The 25,160-nt window shown below is 39.6% G+C and overlaps 1 protein-coding gene across 2 annotated transcripts; it reads right to left on the bottom strand.

Annotated features, from left to right (window-relative positions):
- Positions 1–212: 212 nt before the first annotated feature.
- Positions 213–25,160, bottom strand: API5 (apoptosis inhibitor 5). Of its 2 annotated transcripts, none has more exons than XM_081098499.1 (14): positions 24,956–25,160; positions 18,808–18,969; positions 16,962–17,055; positions 14,672–14,737; positions 13,857–14,008; positions 12,100–12,306; positions 10,923–11,027; positions 9,355–9,444; positions 8,244–8,425; positions 7,314–7,407; positions 6,004–6,060; positions 5,278–5,354; positions 4,655–4,791; positions 213–2,274 (listed from the first exon to the last, which is right to left on the bottom strand). In XM_081098499.1, exons 1-14 carry the CDS (start codon positions 25,022–25,024, stop codon positions 2,192–2,194), a joined length of 1,575 nt encoding a protein of 524 aa, XP_080954625.1. In that variant the 5' UTR covers positions 25,025–25,160; the 3' UTR covers positions 213–2,191. The 2 variants fall into 2 exon arrangements, with proteins under 2 accessions (XP_080954625.1, XP_080954626.1); XM_081098500.1 differs by having other exon boundaries at positions 213–2,269.

The following is a 25,160-nucleotide window of genomic DNA, read 5'->3' as shown; positions in this document are numbered from 1 at the left end:
AGAGTGAGTTAGCTTCTAAAAATAAATCCAAAAGAATGAAAATTAAAGATAACTTGCAAGACTGAACTTCTTGAAGGCAGAGCAGTAGCTTGTCTATCTTTGTATTTTCATGGTAAGATACACTGCTTGGCACATGAAAAGCAATCAATAAATGTTTAATGAATATCCAAGAATCTGAAGGTATCATAATCATAACACATCAAGACACAAAACAAAATTACAAAAGGAAATTTATTTCAAAAGCATAAGGAAACACTTACTTTTGAACAATGTGATAAACAGATGTCTTGCAAAAGAAAAACAATCATGACATGAAGTTTTTCATTCAAATTTTTGAAGCAAAAGTAACCTAAGTTGTGCATTATTGCCTTAGGAAAGGGAAGGGGAACAATGAGGCGGCAAAGGAAGAAACACCGTCAACTCAATATCAAACTTAAAGTAGAGTCAATTCTGCTCAGCTTTGAGTTTACAATACTCTTTAAAAAAGAGAGGAAAAGTTACCCCTAAAGTTCAAATTTATATAATTGTAGTCCTAATACAGTTCCTATACTTGAAATGGCTTTCGGCCACCTGGTCACAGTTTTCAAATAGCAATCCCGTATTCCTATGTCTGTTCAGATTCCAAGGGAGCTTAGGTTCAGCTCATTGTCTTTTGGAATGTTTAGATTATTGCCACCACTCCATAATCAAGCTGACCAATTTCTTATGCTCACTTGTATAATTCTAGTCTTCAAAAAATATTTATCCCATAAACATGTGCAGTATTTCTAACAAAGGGGTTTTGTTTTTTCCCCAATGTAAGGGTTAACAGTATTGAAGACACTGCCATTGGAATTACTGACTATTCCTCAAAAAATATGCCAAACTACTAGAAAATGTTACTCAGACACTGAATTTGAGTAGCAAACTTGGGGAGGGAATATTAACTGTGAAACAAAAATATATGAAACATTCAAATGCAGAGCTAAGGACCTATGCTACTAAAAATGCCCATGACATTAAACACTCCACAAACCCCCCATCTGTTTTTTAACCTAAATATTCTATTGGCTAACTTATACAATAATTTTGATTAATAACCTGAGAAGTTAAATCTTCAAAGTGGCAAAAGCAAACAGAGAGAATCCCTTATTACTGGTAGAACATGTTATCAAGTCACTTTTCCTGGATTGCCCTGGTTATTCAATTCCCAAATTCTAAATTATTCTGTGTCATCCTGTAGAAACCTATATGTACATCAGATTCAGTATTTTGGCTGTATTTCTCCAAAAGGGATCGCCAAACTCATCTTTGAAAATGCAGCCTTTGTTTATTTTCAGTTTTAAATAACAATAATCATGTAAGTGCAACGGACTCAAAATCCCTCACTACTGGGAAGAAAACCTAGATAACAAGTTAATAATGGATTCGGCCTCAAAAGGGTAATCACCATGTCAAAGATTACCTGTTCCTGGAATTTTAAAAAATGATTTATGTTGTGTCGTCAGCATGCATATATATATGTATATATATATACACACACACATATATATCTTATGTATGTATGTATATTATACATACACATTTCTATTCAAATAGTAAGATCCCATATTCAAAAGCTTATCACAACATATGGAGAAGAGTTAAGTAAGCAGTGCAAAGCAGCTTACATTCTCCTAAAAATGTAATATTTCTACATTTAAGTATTTTGCTCTTAGTACACTAGGTAGGAATGCTGAACCATTGCCTAGCAGCTTTATTAAAAAAACCCAATGAAAACCAAATGTTAAAATTGACCATTACTCTTCTCTATATATTGGGGGGAAAGGACAGAGGGGAGAAGAAAATCAGTAAGCTTTCAAAACTGATCATCTTTACCAGTTATCAGAAATAGAATTTCATTATATTTTAGATTTGAATAGCTCTCAACAAATTATTAAGATGTTTAAAAGATTCACAATATGAAGTCTGAATAATGATGATATTGCAAAAACAAGATTGCGCACAAAGCATCCAAAAATATCGCTGTGGTTTTACCTTGGACACAACCATGGTCTGTTACAAAAGTAGATCATACATACAAAGGTATAAAGAACAATAAGTTTTTAGCTGAAGGCAGCAGTCCTTTTAAGGGACATCCCCGGCAATCCAATGAGTAGTAGAATTTAAGTATGTTAAGCTCATGACGATGCTGAAGAATGAGATGTCTTATTCAGTAGAGTCTTCCCCGACTACGATTTCCTCGTGCTCCCCAACCTCGGCCACCTCTACTTCCCCTGAAGGCTCCTCTCTGCTCTACGAAAAAGCGAACAAGGGTTTAGGTCTTGCTCAGGACTTCATGGTACAGCAAATGTAGCTCAGTGCTCTGAAGGAAACAGTACGCGCTATAAAAGCAGCATTGGTATTCTGCTACACTATCCATAGATTCATTCTGTACATAAAACCAGGACAACATGTACATCAAAGAACATATAACAAGGTGCAAAATATAGTTATAGTTGGTACTCAATTAAATGTACCCTAGTAACAAAGATGTTTCAAGGTCACAATGTTATGATGCTTATCACTATCACAGATAATTAATGAAACTAAAAATTTCTATACTTAAAATAAAATTAACAAAAAAAGCAACTGGCTTTCAAAAGTTGGTGACATAAATGAAAAATATCTTAAACTATCAATGATCAATTATGAAATATTAGGCTAGATTGACACAATTTTCCTTTCAAATGCAATGAACAGGCAATTTGCTTTGGGTCATCATATTTCAAGCACCAAAACTCAAGAGTCCTATATAATAAAAGGGTAATATGCAAATAGACCAAACTGCAGAACAATGGAAGCAATCAAAGCATAATATGCTAGTGATATGCTAAGGTTGCTCAACAGCTTGCTATGAAGTGCACTGACCACCAGGGGGCAGATGCTCCGACCGGTAGGTTAGCTTGCTGCTGGGGTCTGGCTGATTGGGACTGAGCGAGATGGGCTGGACACTCCCTGGAGCCCTCCCACTGTCCCTCCCTGGCCTGATCCCAAAGGCCACTCCCCTTGAGTGGGTGCCAGATGCAGGGCTCATGACTGGTGAGCGCTGCTGCAGCAGTGCCAGCCTCTCCTGATTGGGACTGATTGGGCACAAGCCCACAGCAGGCACAGTGGGGCCGGGATGAGCGGGAGTGGCAGGTAGGAGCTGCAGGCGGTATTGGACTGTGGGTTTCAGCCTGATCCCTACAGGCCACCCAGAGGGACCCCACCCGTGCACAAATTCGTGCACGGGGCCTCTAGTATAGATATAAATGCTGACAGCTTTTCTCCCTGCTTAATCAGATATATGAGCTGCTGCTCAGAGATGCTGCCCAAAAGTGATGATGTGTATACATATGGTATTTGGGTTACTGATTATAAATTAACACATTGTTTTCGGGTAGTTTTTAATCATGCGCTAACAGGTGGTGCAGGCCATTTTTGCTAATTTTTTGCGCAAATGGCAACGTTCAGTAAAATTACGATAACTTTAGTTTACGTATTTATGTTACCCGCATTCTACCGCTAGTCTATAAAAAACGTATTAATACGTGTCCCGCGCTCTACTACACTGGTAGAACATATAAATACATAAAACGTATAAATACGTTTCTCGCATACAATGTGTTAAGCACATCTTTTGCTGAAAAATCAAGTCACATGTGTCATATGGTAGAATAAGATGTTGACTCATTAGGCAGTCTCTTTTATACCTCCAGAGACATATTCCTGAGGAGTCTTTCCAGTAAAGAAAATTGATTGAAGTTATCAGCAAGCCTGGACTTTCATCATACATAAATTAAGAGTCTCAAATTTCTAATTCCAGAGATCAAATCTCTTCATTGAACTTTCAAACTTCCTCATTGTGGAAGGCATATTATTAGGAGCATGAAAAAGAAACTGTGTTGCTATTTTTGGATCCATAATGTTGGATACTTGAAAAATTCTTATTAAGTCAGCACTGCAACCCATTTTTTTTCCCATTATGGCTAGAAATATAATTACCTTATTTGGGTGATGTTTTGATATATATATTTTTTTCCTCCAGAAACTCGTGAGTTAGATAACTAACTAGATCTTTCTCTAGCTTAGCCAATATTTATGTTTAATAGAATGGGATCTGATTCAAAGTCACCTCTCATGACACATTATTCTAAGTTGATCAGTATCCACACCATTTAAATGGAACCATCATATTTATTACCCCAGTGAACACATTCAGAATATTACTAGATGTACTGAGGACAAGCAGTAGGCTGACAAGGACCAGGGAGGATCACTAACACCACATTTGCCAGAAGCTATAGCTCTATCCCTACAGATTGTCTTGCCCTGAAGCTAGAACAGGGAATACCAGGAATGGATGGTTCACGCCAATTTCCTTTCTTTTTTTTCTGTTGGCTCCTCTGAATACAAAAGGCATATTTTTCTCTTTTAAGTGCTTGGTGCTACATGCTCAGTTCAATGAGCCCACAAGAGTGTGTTAAAAAGGAACCGGATCAAATGTTTCCCCAATAGCTCTAATTCCCCAAGTTAACTCAGAAAAATCACACAAAACAGCTATAACACTATATATAAATGATAATGAAAATCAAGTACAACACAATCTCTGTCTAATCTCGCATACTGCTTATACCCAAACGGAAACGCTCACCATAATTAAAGTTGCCCAAATTGCCGCTATATTTCCCACTAGGAGGATTATAAATCTGCCTTGCATCTCTTTTTGGTCCTGCTGGAGATTTCTTGGGTGGTGAACCAGAAGTTGTATCTTCAGTGGCCCTCTTTTGCCTATAACAGTAAAAAGAACCGCAATAAAAAAAATTGCATTAAATCAGAGGGACTTATAATTTAGCATAGGCACTCTAAAGATGATAGTCATACCAGAAAAAAGGAATAACATTCTGATGTCATCAAATTAACTGTGTCTTAGTTATGCAGACATCGAAAAAGATTTACAAGGCTTTAAAATAATCTAGAATACGTAACTTCAAAGACTATATGCAAGTGAACCATTTTGTAAAACTTGTCAGAAAGTCGTTATGCTACACAAATACAAATAGGCTGAAAAATCTAGGGCTGTATTCCATCAGTTTATTTTATAAGTACTGGAATTAGATTTTATATTTTAAGTCATACTTCTAATAGTCATATTTTAACATCTTATTAAGAACCACTTAATAACGTACCACTTTGTACAGTAAATATAACATCTGAATTCAGATTTTCATATTTGTAAATCATAATACTTAAATTCTTTTTAAATATAATTCTTACCCAATTTCAACCTTCTGTACAGGTTTCCAGGATAATGTTACTGTGCTCTTATAAGAGGGAGGAATGTGGAAGAGATCCTGAAGAGACAAAATTAGACAAGATTTCTATATATTGATGGTAAGTGGAGTGGTTGGGTGGTGAGGGTAAGAAACAGGGAGACATCTTGAAGATTAATTTTAGGAAAGGAAGCTTTAATTTATCTTTCTCGCTCTTGTGCTGGTCCTAAAAAATGCTGCAAGAAAAAAACTAAACACGGACAATTTTGTTAAAAGTTACACCTGTTACTACCCTGCTGGTGTTGCTCAGTGGTTGAGTGTCAACCTATGAACCAGGAGGTCACATTTGGATTCCAGGTCAGGGCACATGCCCAGGGTTGTGGGCTCGATCCCGGGTGTGGGGCATGCAGGAGACAGCCAATCAATGACTCTCTCATCACTCATGTTTCTTTCTCTCTCTCTCCCTCTCCCTTCCTCTCTGAAGTCAATAAGAAAAGTATATATTAAAAATAATTCTTTTTTTAAAAGGTACACCTATTATTAATCCCTTTGTTTTGCACAACACTTAAGAAACTGAAGCTAAGTTTTTTCTAAATGTGATTTCAAGTTTCAGGATAAAATATCAATAACAAATAAGTATTTCTTTTGCATATTTTTAAGTAGTTCAGAAGTAAAACACTACTTTTCTAGCAAGCGTGGGAGGACTGGGTAAGAAAGGAATAATTATTACCTTGATTAAAACATTGATGTTATTTGTTATTTTCAATGCAACAACTTTAATCTTGTTCTGCAAAAAGAAAAAAAATAGAATGCCAATAACTTTTACAATGCATATTCTATTACACTACTCTTTCAGAATCATTATTCCTGTTGTTTTTTTTGTTTTTCTTTTTCCTATAAACCAGTGCAGAGATGGCAAAGAAAGTAAATAATCTTAACAGGTTAGAACATTAAAGTGTTATCTACAATCTAACTGAAAAAATGAGTAAGGGACAGGTCATATGCACATAGGAATTATTTAAAAAATAATCAGTTTAAAAAACATACATTAGTTTAGCCTGGCAGGTGAGGCTTAATGGTTTAGCATCGACCTGTGAACCAGGAGATCACATATCCACTCCTGGTCAGGGCACATGCCCAGGTTGAGGGCTTGATCCCCAGTGGGAGATGTACAGGATGCATCCAATCAATGATTTTCATCATTGATTTTTCTATCTCTCTCTCCCTTTCCCTTTTTCTGTGAAACCAATAAAAATATATTTAAAAGTATAATCAGTTTAAGTTAAAGATAGACATGATGAAAACTTAAAATATTTCACTAGGGCCCTAACCGGTTTGGCTCAGTGGATAGAGCGTCGGCCTGCGGACTGAAAGGTCCCAAGTTCGATTCCGGTCAAGGGCATGTACCTTGGTTGCGGGCACATCTTCCAGGAGGAGGTGTGAAGGAGACAACTGATCGATGTTTCTAACTCTCTATCCCTCTCCCTTCTTCTCTGTAAAAAATCATTAAAATATATTAAAAAAAAAAAAAGAATTAAAAAAAAAATTTCACTAGGATTGGGATGAAGAATGATCACAATAGATGAAACCAGGGAACCAAATATCCCAACACAAACAAAGTTTGGTATAGAATTAGCAATATAATATTTTTCCTAATATTGTGCCCCAATTTAGTATTTGGGTTTCAAAAAGATGAAATTAAAAATATGACAACCATTAATATTTAAACAATACTAGTATGTACTCCTAATGAGATCCTAGGGAAAGATTGGTATGTATCTAAGTTGGTAACATTTTCCACAAACATTGGGAACATTCAAGATATTGCAACGATGACAAAAATATAACTTAGCAAGTAACTAAAATATAACTTAGTAAATATGTAGACAATCTTCTAACATCATGTATCACAACACAGACTTATAGCACCATTTCAAATAAAGTCGCATGTTACATTTCAATGTATGAATACAGTCTGAATTGGTAATAAATGGTGGCTATTATAAAAATTTCTTTTGAGATGTGACTCAGTATTCCTACCTCGTCTGTTTTTAAGGCTTCGCCTGTTTTACCCTGGAGAGCCAAGCGAAGCTGTCTGATATAAACCTGCAGGCCCCGTGCAAAGTACTGCAGCCTAAAGGAAGAAGTATTTGTTAATTAGCAAATTATCACTTCAACTTTATTTTTCTACTTCAACTTAGACAAACAACACCTAAAAAATACAAACTGTATTGCCTTCTCAACAATTTCTGACTTCAGCTAGTCATTTCTAGTTGGAGACACTTCGGAGCAGAGTAATATTAACTCCTTTTAACATGATCCAGCCCAGTTGTTTTTCTGAGTTTGTTTTAGAATGAGTATCTTCTGTACCATCTTATATGAGGTTCACATATGCATCATAACCAATGGCAGCACTCTATCCGCATATTCTCTTGCTCATGAAGTCACACCTGAATCTGAGATCTAAAATCTCTGAATCTGAAAATATCTGAAGATGAGGTTGATGGGCTGCACCATCACCTGCAGTTTTTGGCCCAACACAGTACACCATGTTGGAAGCTGGCAAAACCACACTAACCCGCTAGAGTAACTTAAGTTGCCTGCTTCTGATCAAATGTTTCATATTAAACCTCTGCTTTACCAAAGAGTAGAGAACAGTAACAGATGATACAGAAGCTAAGCATTTCAAAATTTAAGATGTAAATTTGTTAACTTGGGGTGTTAGAACTTGCCCAAATCATAAAGCAAGTGCGGAGAGCCAGAGTCCATTTTTTTGGAAAAGTTCTTTCTCTCCCATATATGACAGATGTTATATGTTTGCATCCATTTCTGTTTTGTGGCTCTTCTATTTTGTTCCACTGGAATGGGGCAGGGTGGGAAAACAGCTCTTATAAAAATGAAAATAAACCCAGGGAGCATCAGATAACCATCGTCTTTGCCAAGGATTAGACTACTTCAATCATACATCACCTAATTTTAAAATCTTTGAGCTTTTCTGCATTCAGTTTGGCTGTTAAGAAATCTGGAAGTTTTCGACCCAACTGGTGGAAGCTGTACAACAAACATTCCACATAACTGAATTGCAGCTTAGGTTCTTCATTACCAGCATTCTCCCCATTTTCTGCTTCTTCTGGAGGGAGAGGCATGTACTCCTAAGAGATGAAGATACAGAGATATTTGCAATCTGTTCTAAATAATTATAAGCATATAATTGTAGGGCATGCTTTTATGGTAAGACATGAAGCATTAAAACATACCAAGATCAGAAATTTAAGTAAGATATGTCTTTAGACCTTTTGGATCAATGATCTACACTGTCAATTCTCCATATTAACCTATGTTATAGCTGCTACTACTACTAACAATGACAATGAAAGTAGCTAACATTCATTAGACACTCAATGTAGGTGGAATTCTGAAAGCATAGTATCTTTCCTATGGTGAAAAAGTTAGTCAACCTAGGTTAACCTCATCAGTTGATGATCTTAACCTACTACATTAGGCTAATTCCAAAAATCTTCTTTGAATATTAGTCCATATTCTCTAAGTATTGACTCTTTTTTCATTCAAAAAGTACCACCAAAGGCACCCTAGTAGGTATTACAGATACTGGATGACTCCATTCACACTATGGACCTAATGCTTATCGCTGCGTCATAACTGCTCACACCCAACAAAATAATTTGGTGACTCTGATGATTTTATCAGACAGCCTATTCTCTCTACAATTATGACTTAAATGACTTTATTTCCTAGTTGCTAAACCTACCAGGCCTTGGACAGCAACCTGGCGAAATGCAACTGATGTAAAAAAATATTTTGACAGAGGACTAGCAGAACACCCTACTATATAAATCCTGTATTATACTTCATACAAAGCATCAACAGAAAAAATGCCGAAGATTAAAAATAGATTTTTTTTTTTAAAGTAGAAAACATGTGGCCTGAGCAGCTAACAGCACTTGCTAATATTGTTTAATACTGTAACTTCAAAATTTGGCTCTCCATAATCTAGAAATTAATACTACACTATTATACTCAGGGGCTATATAATTTCCATGGGGGAGGGGGGAGTTCTTACCAATAGCTTATCAAACAATTTCCTTAAATTTGTTTCTAGCTTTTCCATGTCACCACAAAATGAACTCATTTCCGCCAACAGTTTCAATACCTAAAATACACAATTCACTGTTATATTATTTTCTTGAATAAGCAAGAACTGTAAAATAAGAATGATTCTAGATAACTACTTAAGACTGCTTAATTTTCGGTTGTACTTTTATGTAATCAGAATGTTTGACCTGAAAAAAATCAGGCCAGGGAGGAGCCTGTGATCAAGGAATATGCCCTTGACTGGAATCAAACCCGGGGACCCTTTGGTCCACAGACCCTTTGGTCTATCTACTGAGCCAAATCGGCTAGGGCAATGGTTCCCAAACTCTTTTTGGCCATGCCCCACCTATGTATCTCCAAAATCTGGATGCCCGCCTGTGACAAATAATTCTTTATTATTCAAAAAGTGAACTTCTATTCACATGGAGGAAGCCTAAAAGGACATTAACTTGGTCTAACCAAGCTTCCAAAGGACATGGCATCCATGAAAGAGAAAAAATAAAAGAACAAAAGGACAGTTGAAGTACTGAGAAAGAAATCACCAAGAAATTCTAAAAAACAAACAAAACAAAACGAAGTGATATGAAAAAATAGCAAAGTTTCAAAACATATAATAGAGAACTGAAATGCATAAATATGTCACAATGTATATTTATATACTGTATTTGAGGCCCCTAGAACCATAAGAAATGAAAAAAATTCACTGTTAATAACCATCTTGAATTGCCACCCTTAAAAATCAAATTGCCCTCCTGTGGGGCGTGTGCTCCACATTGGGAACCACTCGGCTAGGAGTTAGCAGCAAATAACTATTTATGAACACTTAGAGAAGGCCTCATTTGCTATTAAAATTTAGTCTCTCGTATTTGCCACTATTCTTGAAATTCATCTTTGCTTTATTCAATCCAGTCTGATAAGCTAAACCCAGAACATTTGAAGCAAACTACAGTGTACAATGAGTCTTCTTTACCCCAAAGACCTATGCAGGAAGTACATTTTCATATTTCAGTTTGATTCAACAATCATCAAGTGACTTTCAGAATCAGGCTCTGCACTAGATTCTGGGGATATGAAGATGAATATGGTTAAATGTGAGGAGATAAGTAAATGTAAAGTATTACATACACATGTTGTGAAAAAATGTATATAAACATTAGAGCTGAGATACAAAGGAGAGAGATGCAGTAATCAATTCTATTGGAGAAAGGATAAAGGATATTTTGTGTTAATCCAGCTCTATCAGTTGAGGATAGAGATGGGAACTATCATTAGTTAAATACCTTATTTAAAAGTATTAAGACTACAAAGGTAGAGACTGACTACAATGAACACTATAAGCAGTGCTTTCCCATTGCAACAACCTTTAATTGAATTCATAAATCATTCCTATGTAATTCATCCTAGGACAGATTTTTGCTAGCCATTACCAGACCTCTATTGTCTTAGAAATTGGATTTAAGTTAGTGGTTTATATTTTTATTAAAATTAAAATATGAGAATGGCTTTTCAGTACCAGAAGGAGAAATCTTCTCTTACCTCCAACTGTATATCAAGACCCTCCACTGGAGTAGTTAAGGAGCTGAGGTTAGGTAGAACCTGCTCACAGAAGTAAGTCACAAACCTTGTGGAATGCACATTTTTCTGTAAAAAAAACAAAAAACTCTGAGTTGTCAAAAAAGGGAGACACATTCTCTCAAATATAACAGTAGAATGTCATTCCCCAAATGCTCACTGAGCACTACAGCATCAAGCACTGTGGCTACAAATACAATGCAGTGCAGACCCCAGAGCACCCCAGAAATAACCTCTATAAATCTTTGTTTTTTTTCAATCCTCACTCGAGGATATGTTTTTATTGATTTTTTTTTTTTTTTTTTTTTTTGAGAGAGAGAGAGAGACAGAGAGAGAGAATGCAAGAAACATTGATGGGTTGCCTCCTGTACGAGCCCTGACCAGGGTCTAACCAGCAATCTTTTGGTACACAGAATGACACTCCAACCAACTGAGCCACTCAGGCAGGGCAAAATCTACATATCTTTTAACTGTTCCAAATTTTGGGGAAGATTCCAGTGTTGAATTTCAGATTGTACATTTTCACAAAGGATAGATCCTTTAAACTTTTTTTTAAACTATGGTATGCACATCCCGGAACACTGATGGCTAGAAATAGCACAAAGTCAGAGATAAAGAGCATATATACTTAAAACAACATTCTGTTAGAAAATTTAAGAAAAAAGGTTAAATTACTAAAGCAAGTATTTTAGAAACTCAGCCAAATTATAATTTATGATGCAAAATTCTCAAGATTTTAAAAAAGTCTCTTAGAAAGACTTTAAAGAAACTTCTTGCTGCTTTGGTCTCTCACCAACCCTACTCAAGCCCCCATAAACTAAATATTGATTCCACTATGTTACTACTTTTATGCAAAGGTTTGAAGAGAATGCTCAAGTGAATATTTATAGAAATATAAGCTGCCCGGCCAGCGTGGCTCAGTGGTTGAGCATCGACCTAGGAACCAGGAGGACACATTTGGATTCCAGGTCAGGGCACATGCCTGGGATTGTGGGCTGGATCCCCAGTGTGGGGTCATCTCTGATGTTTCTATCTCTCTCTCTTCCTTCCTCTCTGAAATCAATAAAAATATAGTTAAAAAAAGAAAACACATAAGCTAACAGAGTAATGAAAATAGCATCTATGTAAAACCAAGACTCACCGAGAAGAGGGGTACCGCCTGCCGAGTGCACTGTAAGAGCCTGTCCACACAGTCGGGATCTGACGGGTTGAAGGTTTGTTCTAGGTCAGCCTGTTCAGCCACCAACTCTACCAGTTGCTGTCTTCCACTCACTGTCTGTAAGCTCTTTAAGCCAGACAGTATCTTCATGAACAGGACAAATTCTTCACCAGTCACATCTTCTAGGACCTGGAAAGAGACAGTAATTCAAAACAAGTGTCCTTACCACTTGAATGGGAAAGATCAATATTAAAGCAATGTAACATTTATTTCAGTTACTAAAGTCAGTTTGCTCTTAATGTTTCTGAAATACTGATGAGAGTATAACTTCTAGCTTCAGTCAATTTAACTTCAGAGTAGAACATTATTATCCATACTAGAGGCCCGATGCACAAAATTCGTGCAAGAGTAGGCCTTCCTTCCCCCGGCTGCCAGCACCGGCTTCCCTCAGGCACCCGGGACTTGGGCTTCCCTCTGGCCACAGGCAGGCACCTGGGCTTCCCACGTAGCATCAGCTTTGTCCAGAAGGACATCCAGTCTAATTAGCATATTACACTTTTATTATTATAGATGGGGTACAATGTTGTCTCCAAAGTGGCAAATTTGGTTCTTGGAAAATTTTTTTATGTCTAAAGCACAAATGTGCATACAGTAAATAAAAAGATATTGAGTATATCTGTGGCAGTAAAAATTCATAAAAGGGTAGCTAAGGAAAAAAGTAAGTCTAAAAAGGCTCTTTTGGGAGTGACAGCAAAATAAAGATTGAGAAATTATGTAGTAAATCAGATCCAGTTTCCTATATTTAAAAGCTGCCTCATTCACGCTAATGTGGTAATTGCATACAAAATAGAAGACGTATTCCACCAGATTATTAGCTGGAGCATAAATAAAACATGCTGACATTTCCAGCTGAATAACTGCTCCTTCCTCTCTCACTGACAAAATCTTATTAGTAAGCAAGTGAACAGTAATATCAGGAAAATTTTGGAATTTTCCTAAACATATAAAAAAGTAGCCGAAACCGGTTTGGCTCAGTGGATAGAGCGTCGGCCTGCGGACTGAAGGGTCCCAGGTTCGATTCCGGTCAAGGCCATGTACATGGGTTGCGGGCACATCCCCAGTAGGAGATGTGCAGGAGGCAGCTGATCGATGTTTCTCTCTCATCGATGTTTCTAACTCTCTATCTCTCTCCCTTCCTCTCTGTAAAAAATCAATTATATTAAAAAAAAAAAAAAAAGTTAAATTATTCCCAAACTTTTACACTTCATAAGTGAAAATTACTTGTGACACATCTTGATAATCTCAGCTTCTATACTTATGCTAGATCTGGGGGCACGCTCTTGAAGAGCTTATAGAGTCATGGGGTAGGATGAAAAAAATAGGTCATTTCAATGTGATTTCATTTTTATTTTGAAACCATCCAAAATACTGAGAGATTATCCTAAAACGGGTGGGAATTAGGTAAAATTTCCTGAAGGAATTGATCTCTAGACTCCTGGAAAATGCATAAATTTTGAGGTTAGCAATCACAAAGGATTTAAATGTGATCGCATCCCTTTAAATTAACACACATTCATCATTACAAGCAAGCAAAGTGCAAAATACAATGTAAGAAAAGCTTGAAATTCTACAGTGGTTCTAATGGGATATGTCATTTTATATACATTGATGAATACTGCTAAGTTCAAATATGTGCTTTTGCTTTAGAGAAGTTCTATTAAATGACGACCGAAGCTTACCTTTTTGGATTCAGTTAGTATAAGTTCCTCTACTTCCTTTGTTAAGACCTCATCTGGTAAAGTCTTAAGTTTTGTAGAAAGGAATTTGATTGCTCGTTCTCTAACAATGTCTTCTCCTTGAAGGATCTGGCTGAATAAGCCACCTAAAGTCCCTGCAAAACAAAATAGTTTTGTGTAGCAAGTTAATTCTATATCATAATGAAGTTTTAAAATATAACTCAGTTTATAGTATTTCTTCTCAAGTGAGTTAATAAACATCCTGAGTATAATTGAAACTGGTTAAATTAGTATGAAGCTTCTACAGCTTCAACTGTAAGTGACCATATGCTTTCTTCATGGATTCAGAGTTAGACTGAGCATGGCGTACCCTTTTTTAAAAAAATACATATTTACATTGATTTCAGAGAGGAAGGGAGAGGGAGAGAGATAGAAACATCAATGATAAGAGAGAATCATTGATTGGCTGCCTCCTGCACACCCCCTACTGGGGAAATGAGCCCGCAACCCGGGCATATACCCTGACCTCCTGGTTCATAGGTCGACACTCAACCTCTGAGCCACACCAGCTGGGCTTATCATTACTAATAATAAATAAAACGCAGGCATTTTGGAACGGCTTTTGCAATTATTTCTGCTGGGTTTTCAACTCATAAACCTCTTGAGCTAAATAGCTTTTTAAAAAAGAACACTTAATATTTTCATGAAATAGATATGTGGGTGCATTCCAGAATTTATCTTTTATGAGTTGTGCCAAACTCCCCAATTTTTAAGACATCAGACTAAGAAAAACAATTCAGAACAAGAAGTGGCCTTACCTTTTGCATCCATCTTAAATATACTTAATAGGGCATTGTTCACTAAGTTAAATTCTGCAGAGTCATCTACAAAGAGAAAAAGTGGTACAACGCATAAAATAAATGAAAAATATCATCTGCTTCATTTTCAAACTTAAGATTCAACATAGATTCTCATGGATTACATTGAGACACATAATTTAAGTAATTCTCTCAAGTACTGAGAAAATACAACTTCCTTAAAAAGGCAGAGAACCTAATATAGCATGCCTGGAAAGGTTTTATATTAAGACTAGAGGCCTGGTGCATGAATTCGTGCACCAGTGGGGTCCCTTGGCCTGGCCTGTGGGATCAGGCCGAAACCGCTCTCAGACATTCCCCAAGGGGTCCTGGATTGTGAGAGGGTGCAGGCCAGGCCAAGGGACCCCACTGGTGCACAATAGGGGCTGGGAGGGACATGGGAGGTTAGCCAGCTGGGTGGGGCGCTGCGGGAAGGCTCCAGGACTATCTGGCCTGTCTGCCTGAGTCCCAATCGACTGGACCCAGCAGCAAGCTAACCTACCTCTGCCCCCTGGTGGTCAGAGCCTCTGCCCCCTGGTGGTCAGTGCACGTTATAACGAGCAGTTGCGCAGCCTTAGCATATCATTAGCATACTATGCTTTGATTGGTTAAATGGATGACTGGACAACCGGACACTTAGCATATTTGGCTTTTATTATATAGGACTAGAGGCCCGGTGCACAAAAATCTGTGCACTCGGGGGGGGAGGGGAGGTCCCTCAGCCTGGCCTGTGCCCTCTCGCAGTCTGGGACCCCTCAGGGGATGACCACCTGCTGACTTAGGCCTGCTCCCTGGGGGATTGGGCCTAAGATGGCAATCAGACATCCCTCTGGCAGCCCTCGGGGGATGTCCACTTGCCAGCGGGGAGCAGGCCTAAACTGCAGTTGGACATCCTTAACGCTGCTGAGAAGGCAGGAGAGGCTCCCACCACCACCACTGTACTGGCAGCCATCAGCCTGGCTTGTGGCTGAGCAGAGCTCCTCCCATGTGAGAGCGCACTGACTACCAGAGGGCAGCTCCTGCATTGAGCACCTGCCCCCTGGTGGTCAGTGTGTGTCATAGTGAGCAGTCATTCCCAGTCTTTCTGCTGTTAGGGTCAGTTTGCATATTACCGTTTTACTATATAGGATAGAGGCCTGGTGCACGGGTGGAGGCTGGCTGGTTTTCCCTGAAGGGTGTCCTGGATCAGGGTGGGGGTCCCACTGGGTGCCTGGCCAGCCCGGATGAGGGGATGATGGCTGTTTGCAGGTGGTCACACATCCTTCTGGGTGTGGGTCCCAACTGGGGTGCCTGGCCAGCCTGGATGACGGGCTGATGGCTGTTTGCAGCTGGTCACACCCCCTTCAAGGTGGGGGTCCCCACTGGGGTGCCTGGCCAGTCTGGGTGAGGGGCTGAGGGCTCTTTTCAGGCTGGTGGGCGACTGAAGCTCCCAGCCTCTCCTTTTTTCTTTTTCTTTTTTTAATTCTGGGATTTATTTACCTTCTATAGCTATCACTGGAGCTGAGAGCCGGCTCCAGCTCTGAGGCCGTTGCCAGCTGAAAGCAGGTATCTAGGTTTGTTTAGATTCTATAATTGAAACTCTGTTGCCATCACTGGCTGCTCTAAGCTCTGAGGCCGTGCTGGCTGAAAGCAGGTACCTGGGGTTTGTTTAGGTTCTATAATTGCAACATTGTTGCATCCGGAGCTCAGAGCTGGGCTGAGGCAGGCGGGGAACCTTGGCTTCCTTCATCACTGGAGCAAACAAGCCTCATGTTCGCTTCAGCTGCCTGGCTCCTGGCCGCCATCTTGGCTGGCAGTTAATTTGCATATCTCGCTGATTAGCCAATGGGAAGGGTAGCGCAGTTACAGTTAATTACCATGTTTCTCTAGTAGATAGGATGGTCCAATTATGAAACTATAGGAAGTTAGAGGGGAGGAGATCATGATGCATTAAAATCTCCCAAAGAATCTAGTAATTTTGCCTTTATAAACAGAATTCAACACAAAACAACACTAGGAATTGGATAATCACAAGTCATTAAGTTTCAAACTATTAAATATAATTTTTTTTAAAGCTAAAAACAGTAATTTCAGACAGAAGTTACATATATTTAAAGTGCAGATTTAAATACTATTATTTAAATGAATTTATTTATCTTTGTCTTAAATCTTTATTGTTGAAAGTATTACCTATGTTCTCCTCCTCACCAACTGACCCCTTTTAGCCTGGAGAAGTCATATTCATTAAAAGGATAATGTTAATATTCCTTACCTGTTTGCAAAAGTTGGGTTAGAATATCTGCCACTCGGGGAAGATTTTCTCCAGTGGCAAATTGAGGAAGCTCTTTAATTGCTTGCCGTCGAATCTGGATATAATTTCAAACAAAAATTTAACCAAATACTATCATCAATAAAAACAACAAACCCAGTCTTTAAAAAAAACTAAAACCACAGAAAAACCATTAATTAGGGGGCAGATGAATCACAAAAATATAAAACATGAAAATTCTAGCAGTTTCAGGAATAATTTGCTTCAATTTAGCATTCAAGCTTCACAGAATAACTAAAATAAAATGTGGTGGGAAGAGACATTAAATATGATTATCTGATTGGAGTAGACAGATTTGAGATTATAAATGATGGTTTACATATTGATTATACACAACTATTGTTTTTGTTGTTTTTTTTTAGGGCACATAATATGTATCCCTTAAGAAAGTCTACAGTGGCAATGTCATATCTAGTAACTATTTTACTTTCCAATTTTCAGTATTGACTACTTAATACACATTTGTGAATATTTTCTGTATTTAACTCCAAATATGTAGTCTTTGCTTATTTAGTTTAACATAAAAATGTATGGGAGTTACAGCTAGCAAATTCTGCATGAAATGTTGTTAATTCACAAATTTCATTTGAAAGTCATGAATAATAGCTGAAAATTCTCAGAAACCTATATCAGCAGCCAGAAATGCTAAAGGCTAATTCTTCTTATTCTAGTTATCCTATACAATTATTACACATACCAAATATTTTCCTACTATGAAAAATATTTAGGGTTGTTGAAACTGTTTTATGATGTAATACTACTAAAACTTTAAATATCTAAGGTAAGCATAATTGATTGAAAACTAACATTAGTCTCATTTCATATGCACAATGTATAATCCTATACTAATAAAAGACAAACATGCAAATTGACTGTACTTTTCGCTACACCTTAAGCCACACCCACCAGCCAATCGGAGCGACTATATGCAAATTAACCCAACCAAGGTGGTGGCTGGCAGCCACAGAGCTGGAGTGAGCAGGAGGCTTGCTTGCTCCAGTGATGGAGGAAGCCAAGGTTCCCCGCCTGCCATGGCCCGGCTCTGAGCTCCACTGAAAGCAAAAAGTTTCAATTATAGAAGGTAAATAAACCCCAGATACCTGCTTTCAGCTAGCCATGGCCACGGAACTGGAGCGAGCAGGAGCTGGCTCTGAGCTCCATTGAAAGCAACAAAGTTTCAATTATAGAAGGTAAATAAATCTCAGAAAGAAAAAAAAAAGGGAGAGGCTGGGAGCTTACATCACCAGGGTGCTTGGCCAGCCTGAAAACGGCCCTCAGCCCCTCACCCAGACTGGTCAGGCACCACAGTGGGGACCCCCCACAGTAAAGGGGATGTGGCCAGCCTGAAAACAGCCATCAGCCGCTCACCCTGGCTGGCCAAACCTCCATGGGGTGAGGGTCCCCACTGGGGTGGACATCCTCCAAGGGGTCCCACACTGCAAGAGGGCATAGGCCGGGCTGAGGGACCCCCACCGAGTGCACAAATTTTTGTGCACCGGGCCTCTAGTGAGTTATAAAATAATGGCCACAACCCATTTTTAACCATGAATAACGAATAAGCAGAACAAAGTATCTTGTAATTCTACGCATTTTTCACAGTTGAAGGGTGGTGAAAGAGCAAAATATTTTCTCAAATGTAGAGAAATGGTATGACATTGTGCCAAACCATATTGCAGTATTTTATTAGGCACTGAGATGACTGGTACTAAATTATATGAACCATGCACATACAATGTCTGGAAATGGCAACATCTGAAAATTTATTGAAAAGCATCAATCATACACTTACTGATACATCTTCATCCTCACAGAGGTCTAACTGTGCATTGATAGCAGAATCAGCCAATTCTGGAAAATGCTTAAAGAATTTTGGAATAAACTGAGCTGCTAATCTTTTTTCCTTGGTACCACCTTTCACACCATCCAATATCACTTGATAGGCATCTTTATGCTGAAAGAATAAAACAGAAAAGAAACACAACTCTGAATGACGAAAGCTAAACAAACTTGTTGAACCTAAATTAGTAAAATTTTACAAAGACTAAGCTTATAAATAGGGCTTGTTTTGGAGTGTTACTGCTTAAATTGGACACCTACCTTCCTTCCATCTGTTCCCTGCCCCCTGCCCACGAGTTATTTGTGAGTAGGGAAAGAGAGAAGGATGACTCTAATTTTAGTGGAAAAAGCAACTAAGCTTGTTGATGTACCAACACTTCTTCATTCTAGTGATTACTGACCCCAGCCTTGTGACTGCATCGTGCTTTAAAAATTGGAATGAGAGCCGCTTGATACACTCAGGATACCTGTGCCACTGGCTGCTCAGACCAGATGACATGTTAGTGTTGCAAGCAGGGCTGTACTATTGAGCATTTTTTAAATCTGCTATTATATAGATGCTACTTGAGTATAAATATTTTTGTGGTGATTAAAAAAAAAATTGTAATGAATGTGGTAGAATCCTCGAAGAATTGTTACATGTATTTAAATATATTTGTTTTCAATTAGCACTTTAAAGCAGGTGAAGGGGATACATTCCTGAAATTAAGCAATACGACAAAGGTTAGGAAGCTTTACTTTGCCTCACATTTTAGAATATGAAAATGATAATTCATTCTATATAGCCAGCCAATTTTGGATTAAGATTCAAATGTCACATATTTAGCTTTTTATTAGAATAATGCATTCAAAACTCATGTTTCCTTTAAAAAAAAAATTTCAGAAGTGCTCTCCTTCAAATACTCATGTCAACTAGTTCTGAATCCTCCTCTATACTCCTGCCTCCAAAATCAGTCCTTTCAATAAACGACAATGATCAACCTGGCAAGAACGGTAATAAATATGGAGACTATAGCTACATCTCCTGTTTGGACATCTGGATAAAACTTTTAATTACTAGAAAACCTTAATCCTTAAACATTATAATAATGATACCAAATGTGTAAACAGGATAGTGTTTACTCTGTATAAGGCAATTCGCTAAGTGCTTTAGATATGAGCATACTTCAGGCCATCAAGAGGGGAATAACTAATAAATATCTAATGAATTACAGAACTACCAAAAATTTAGTTAAATAAAGCAGGATGCAAAGTTACTGAGGTACAGTAGAATCTCAATTAAGGACATTCCCTTATTAAATAATCAAAAATAAAGTGTTCTATGTATCGAAAGGTTAGGTCATATACTGCCAACCTACTTAAAAAACACATTCTAAAAATCAGTTCTAAAAAAAAAATACATTCCATAAAAAAAGATACTAAAATAATGCTATTTCATGAAATATAAGTCAGTAAAGTTTATACTCTTCCACCCTGAAAAGCCAGTGTACTCCTGTGTAAGGATCTAATCTTAGAAAACCCGCCCCAGAAAACCCTAAGTGCCACAGTCCCTTAACAGGTGTTTGTATTTTGTTTTGTCTTTTAAACTTTAAAAAAAAATTGACTACATCAAATTAAGTATTTACACTTTACCATTAAATAAATTCATAATCATTTGAAGCACAATTTAAAATAATGATGGGCCACAGCTCTATGATGGCTGGTCAGAAGCCCTGGGCAGAGCACAGTGGAAAGGGTCCTGGAGGTAAAGGAACAATCAGCAGAGGAGGGAGAACTGAAGGAGCCAGATGCAGAATGGGGAAAGGAAGGCTCAGTAAGTAGGCAGAACCCAGGAGCTACACGAGGAAAGGTGACAGGGGGTTGGAAGGTCTGAGGTATTAAATAAGGCTTCATTTACCACTTCTCAATCACAGTTTGCTTATCAGAAAATACATGTGCATGGTCTGAGTGGACTGCCACAGTTCAAACTGTCTTATTCAGGGACAACTGTAAAAGGGGTAACCCTTAACTCCAAGAGTGTTTACAATTTAGCAAGAAACTAAGAAAAGTCCTCACATGAAATAAAATATAATCTGAAGTTCTATAAATGAATACATAGTGCAGGAGGTTAAAAAAGAGAAAAATATGATCTGCTTGAGGAAAATTAGCTGACAAAACCTCAGAGAACTTATTTAGTATTGACAGTAGTGCCAAGGGCACTCCCTCATGGCAGCAACGTGAGTAACTGTGGTACTCAACTCTTTGTCAAAGGGTGAAAATCAACATTAGAAGGAAGGTCTGGACTAAGAACCTCAAATAGATACCTATCTGGTCTCAGAAGTGTCCAGATAGGTATCTATCAGGAAACTTAAATCTTGACTGTAAATCTAAGTTAACATGAAAATTAGGCTTTGCAACACTAAGAATGAAAACTTTCTCTCCTGAAAAAAAAAAAAAAAAAAAAAGCAAGCAATGTCTCTTCCTTTAAGTTGGCTCTTGCTTTTGTTAGTTAAATTTCACAAGCAGAATCCTAAAACCCACCATCCTTTTTTGCTGAAGTTTTAGATATTTTTTTTTCTAAAAGAGATGAAGTATTACACAAGAGAGAATTTGTAAGCATTATGGTTTAGTTCAGCTTTAGGTCCCTCAGAATTCACTTCATTATGCAGAGGTCTTTTTGTCTTAAGTAGTTGCTTGACAGCTATCATTACAGTGTCATGCAGGTACTGATCTCCCATCATCTACAGGGAACTGTGCTAAAATCTTACCGCCCAGCCGAACCGGTTTTGCTCAGTGGGTAGAGCATTGGCCTGCGGACTGAAGGGTCCCAGGTTCGATTCCGGTCAAGGGCATGTACCTTGGTTGTGGGCGTGCAGGAGGCAGCTGTTTGATCTTTCTCATCGATGTTTCTAGCTCTCTATCCCTCTCCCTTCTTCTCTGTAGAAAATCAATAAAATATATATATTAAAAAAAAAAAATCTTACCGCCCAGCAGTGTCTGCTACATGGTAGGCACTCAAAAAATGTACTGAATAAATAAAATCATGGGCCCTCAGTGAAGTCTGCAGGAAAGGTGCCTTTTCTGCTTTTTCACAAACTTATGGCTCCTAAGCGCTTTGAGAAAGACATTTTTGACCTCTTGAGAGAGATCTCTCAATCTAATCTGGTAGTATTTATAATTGAAGATGACATATGAGGGGAATGCAAGCAATTCTCAATTATCCATAATGCTGCATAGATAAATTCAAGTTTGGCTTCCATTTGCCCTATCGTACACTGTAAATAGGTGGCTGTCAACCGTTTTTCTACTCCAGCAAAAGGGTGGGGAATAGCCAAGATCTGGAAAAAGTCCCATCGGTGCCATCAGTAGATGAGTGGATAAAAAAGCTGCAGTACATTTACACCATGACTACTATACGGCTGTAAAAAAGAAGGAACTCTTAAACTTTGCAATAGCATGGATGGATCTGGAGCAGTGATGGCGAACCTTTTGAGCTCGGAGTGTCAGCATTTTGAAAAACCCTAACTTAACTCTGGTGCCGTGTCACAGATAGAAATTTTGTGATATTTGCAACCATAGTAAAACAAAGATTTATATATTTTTTAAAATATATTTTACTGATTTTTTACAGAGAGGAAGGGAGAGGGACAGAGAGTTAGAAACATCTATGAGAGAGAAACATCGATCAGCTGCCTTCTGCACACCCCCAACTGGGGATTTGCCTGCAACCAAGGTACATGCCCTTGACCGGAATTGAACCTGGGACCTTTCAGTCCGCAGGCCGACACTCTATCCACTGAGCCAATCCAGTTAGGGCAAGATTTATATTTTTGATATTTATTTTATATATTTAAATGCCATTTAACAAAGAAAAAATCAACCAAAAAAATGAGTTCGTGTGTCACCTGACACCCGTGTCATAGGTTCGCCATCACTGATCTGGAGAGTATTATGCTAAAGTGAAATAAGCCAGTCAGAGAAAGACAAATACCCCATGATCTCACTAATGTGTGGAATCTAATCAACAAAATAAACTGACAAACAAATGAAATCGGGAGCCAGAGGAGAGGTGAGTGGCGGTGAGATTGGATAAAGAAGGTGAAGGGATTAGCTGAAGAATATATAGACAGATACCATGGACACGGGCAATAGTGGGATGAAGACCAAGGGATAGGGAGGTGGGTGGAGGTGGGCAAGGGGAGGGGAAGGGGGACACCTGCAATAATCAACATTGCAAAATTTTAACTAAAAAAATGAAGGTGGAGACATGGGACATCACTATGTATAGGGTTTCAAAGTTTCCCTACAAGATTCCTGATCCACCTCTTTGGGAGCGAAACATCTGTAAACTGACTGAGAATCACTGTTGTAGCTTCTACCCATTCCCTCTGCTGATGTACAATTTTAGGGAGAAGATCTATAATAATAAAAGCATAATATGCTTATTAGACTGGACGTCCTTCTGGACAACCTTTAGAATAAAGCCGGGGCTGCAAGGGAAGCCCGGTCCCGGCAGGCGAGGGGGAAGGAAGGCTTACTCTTGCATCAATGTCATGCATCGGGCCTCTAGTTTACTATAATCTTCCCCAACTCAGCCACAGTGAGTGAGAATATCTTCACTACTACCTCTTTCTAGGAACAACAACAAAATCAAACTATGACTGACCACAGCTCTTCCCACCTTGTCTTAATGGGCAGCCAGTGTCTCCTCCACAGCCGATCTATAACCCACACCTTATATACATCTACAACAGGCAGCTTATATTTCTTATTAGTGATGTCAAAATTTCCTACTGAGCCCTAACCGGTTTGGCTCAGTGGATAGGGCATCCGCCTGCAGACTGAAGGGTCCCGGGTTCAATACCGGTCAAGGGCAAGTACCTTGGTTGCGGGCACATCCCCAGTAGGGAGTGTGCACGAGGCAGCTGATCGATGTTTCTAACTCTCTATCCCTCTCCCCTCTCTCTTCCTCTCTGTAAAAAAATCAATAAAATATATATATTTTAAAAAAATCCCCTACTGAAACGGGAAGTATGTAGGGGAGGAAAATCACGATACTTGGAACTGTATATTTACAATTCTAGATTAAGCTAAAACAAGGTTCCAACATTTCCCCGCCTTCGGCTCAGCAATGACACATGCCCGGAGAAGGGACCGGGAGGGGGCAGTACCACAGCCTAGCTCACGCCAGTAGCTCTAGGACGGTGCGCTTCCTCCTTCCAGCAGGAGAATCCCATGAAGTTCTAAGCACTGGAAATACAGATGGCATGGGATTTCGGACAAAAACAAGTCACGGTTACCCTCCGGGAGAACCTGGTTCTTTTCCCAACAAAACACAGGCACACGTCCGGTGAGCAACTCCTCAACGTCCCGGTCCCCGGGGCTGGGAAACTCACAAAGCGGCCCCGGCTGGCGCGGACACCACACTCCTCCACGCGCGTCGGGGCACACGCCGCGGACCGACCGGCTGCCCACACCTCTGCTTATGACGCGGCACGCTCCTTGCCCCCGCACGGCCCTGCCATATTTTACAACACTTTTCATTAAAAAGTTAAACAGAACCTATCGTCCTTACTGATGCATCGCCAGCCTCCCTCTTTAAGAATACATCCCGGCAGGGCGCCGGCCAGTCCGACTTGGACCTGCAGCGCCCGGCACAGCGTCCCGGTGGGTGGCGGTAGGTCCCGAATAAGTGAAATCCCGAGCCCTCCCTCAAGTCCGGGCGAAAGGCTCCTTTTCTTCCTTTTCTGCCCCCTACAAACTTCTGTCTCCTAAATGAAGAGCAGGTTGTGACCTCAAAAGAAAGACCTGTCTGAACTCTCCCTCTCGTCCTCGGAGGGACTGAACTCCACCGGGAAGGAGGAGGAGGCGGACTGCGGCTCGGGAGGAGAACTACCGGGAGGCCGAGTTCGAAAGCGCCACTGCGAGGAAAGGCTGCCCCAGGGAGGCGGAGGGGGGCCGCCGGGCTCCGCACTCCCAGACCGGGGCCCTCCGCGACCCAACAGCCGGCGCGGCCCCGGGCGCTCGGGGGACGGCGCAGCGCGGTCCCTCCCGCCCCGGCCCCGGGAGCGCTCCCGAAAGGCCGCGGAGCGCAGGGCCCTGAAGGCCGCTCGGGGACCTACCTGGCCCACTTGCTCCGTGGCATCGGCCAGGATGCCATAGTTGCGGTAGAGCTCCTCCACGGTCGGCATGGCGAGCGACAAGCCGAGGGTTCGCTCCTGCGGTCGTCGTTGTCCGCGCCGGCTCCACCGCCGCCCCCGAAGTTCCTGCCCCCAGCCCGCGAGCCGCACTGTGAAGCCTCTAGCTGCCGCCAGCACCGCCTCCAGT

Source organism: Myotis nattereri (genome assembly GCF_964212035.1).
Source record: "Myotis nattereri genome assembly, chromosome: 9".
NCBI classification, from domain to species: Eukaryota; Metazoa; Chordata; class Mammalia; order Chiroptera; family Vespertilionidae; genus Myotis; species Myotis nattereri.
The sequence above is the reverse complement of the archived record's forward strand: the minus strand, read 5'-3'. Positions and strand labels throughout refer to the sequence as shown.

What these genes read in the sequence shown, in the direction of transcription:
- API5 (XM_081098499.1), bottom strand. Translation starts at nt 25,024, where the DNA reads ATGCCGACCGTGGAGGAGCTCTACCGCAACTATGGCATCCTGGCCGAT. An exon ending in GTGAGGATGAAGATGTATCA is followed by an intron (nt 17,056 to 18,807) that starts GTAAGTGTATGA and finishes AATTATATCCAG; the next exon opens with ATTCGACGGCAAGCAATTAA. An exon ending in AACCCAACTTTTGCAAACAG is followed by an intron (nt 14,738 to 16,961) that starts GTAAGGAATATT and finishes TTCTCTTTGTAG; the next exon opens with ATGACTCTGCAGAATTTAAC.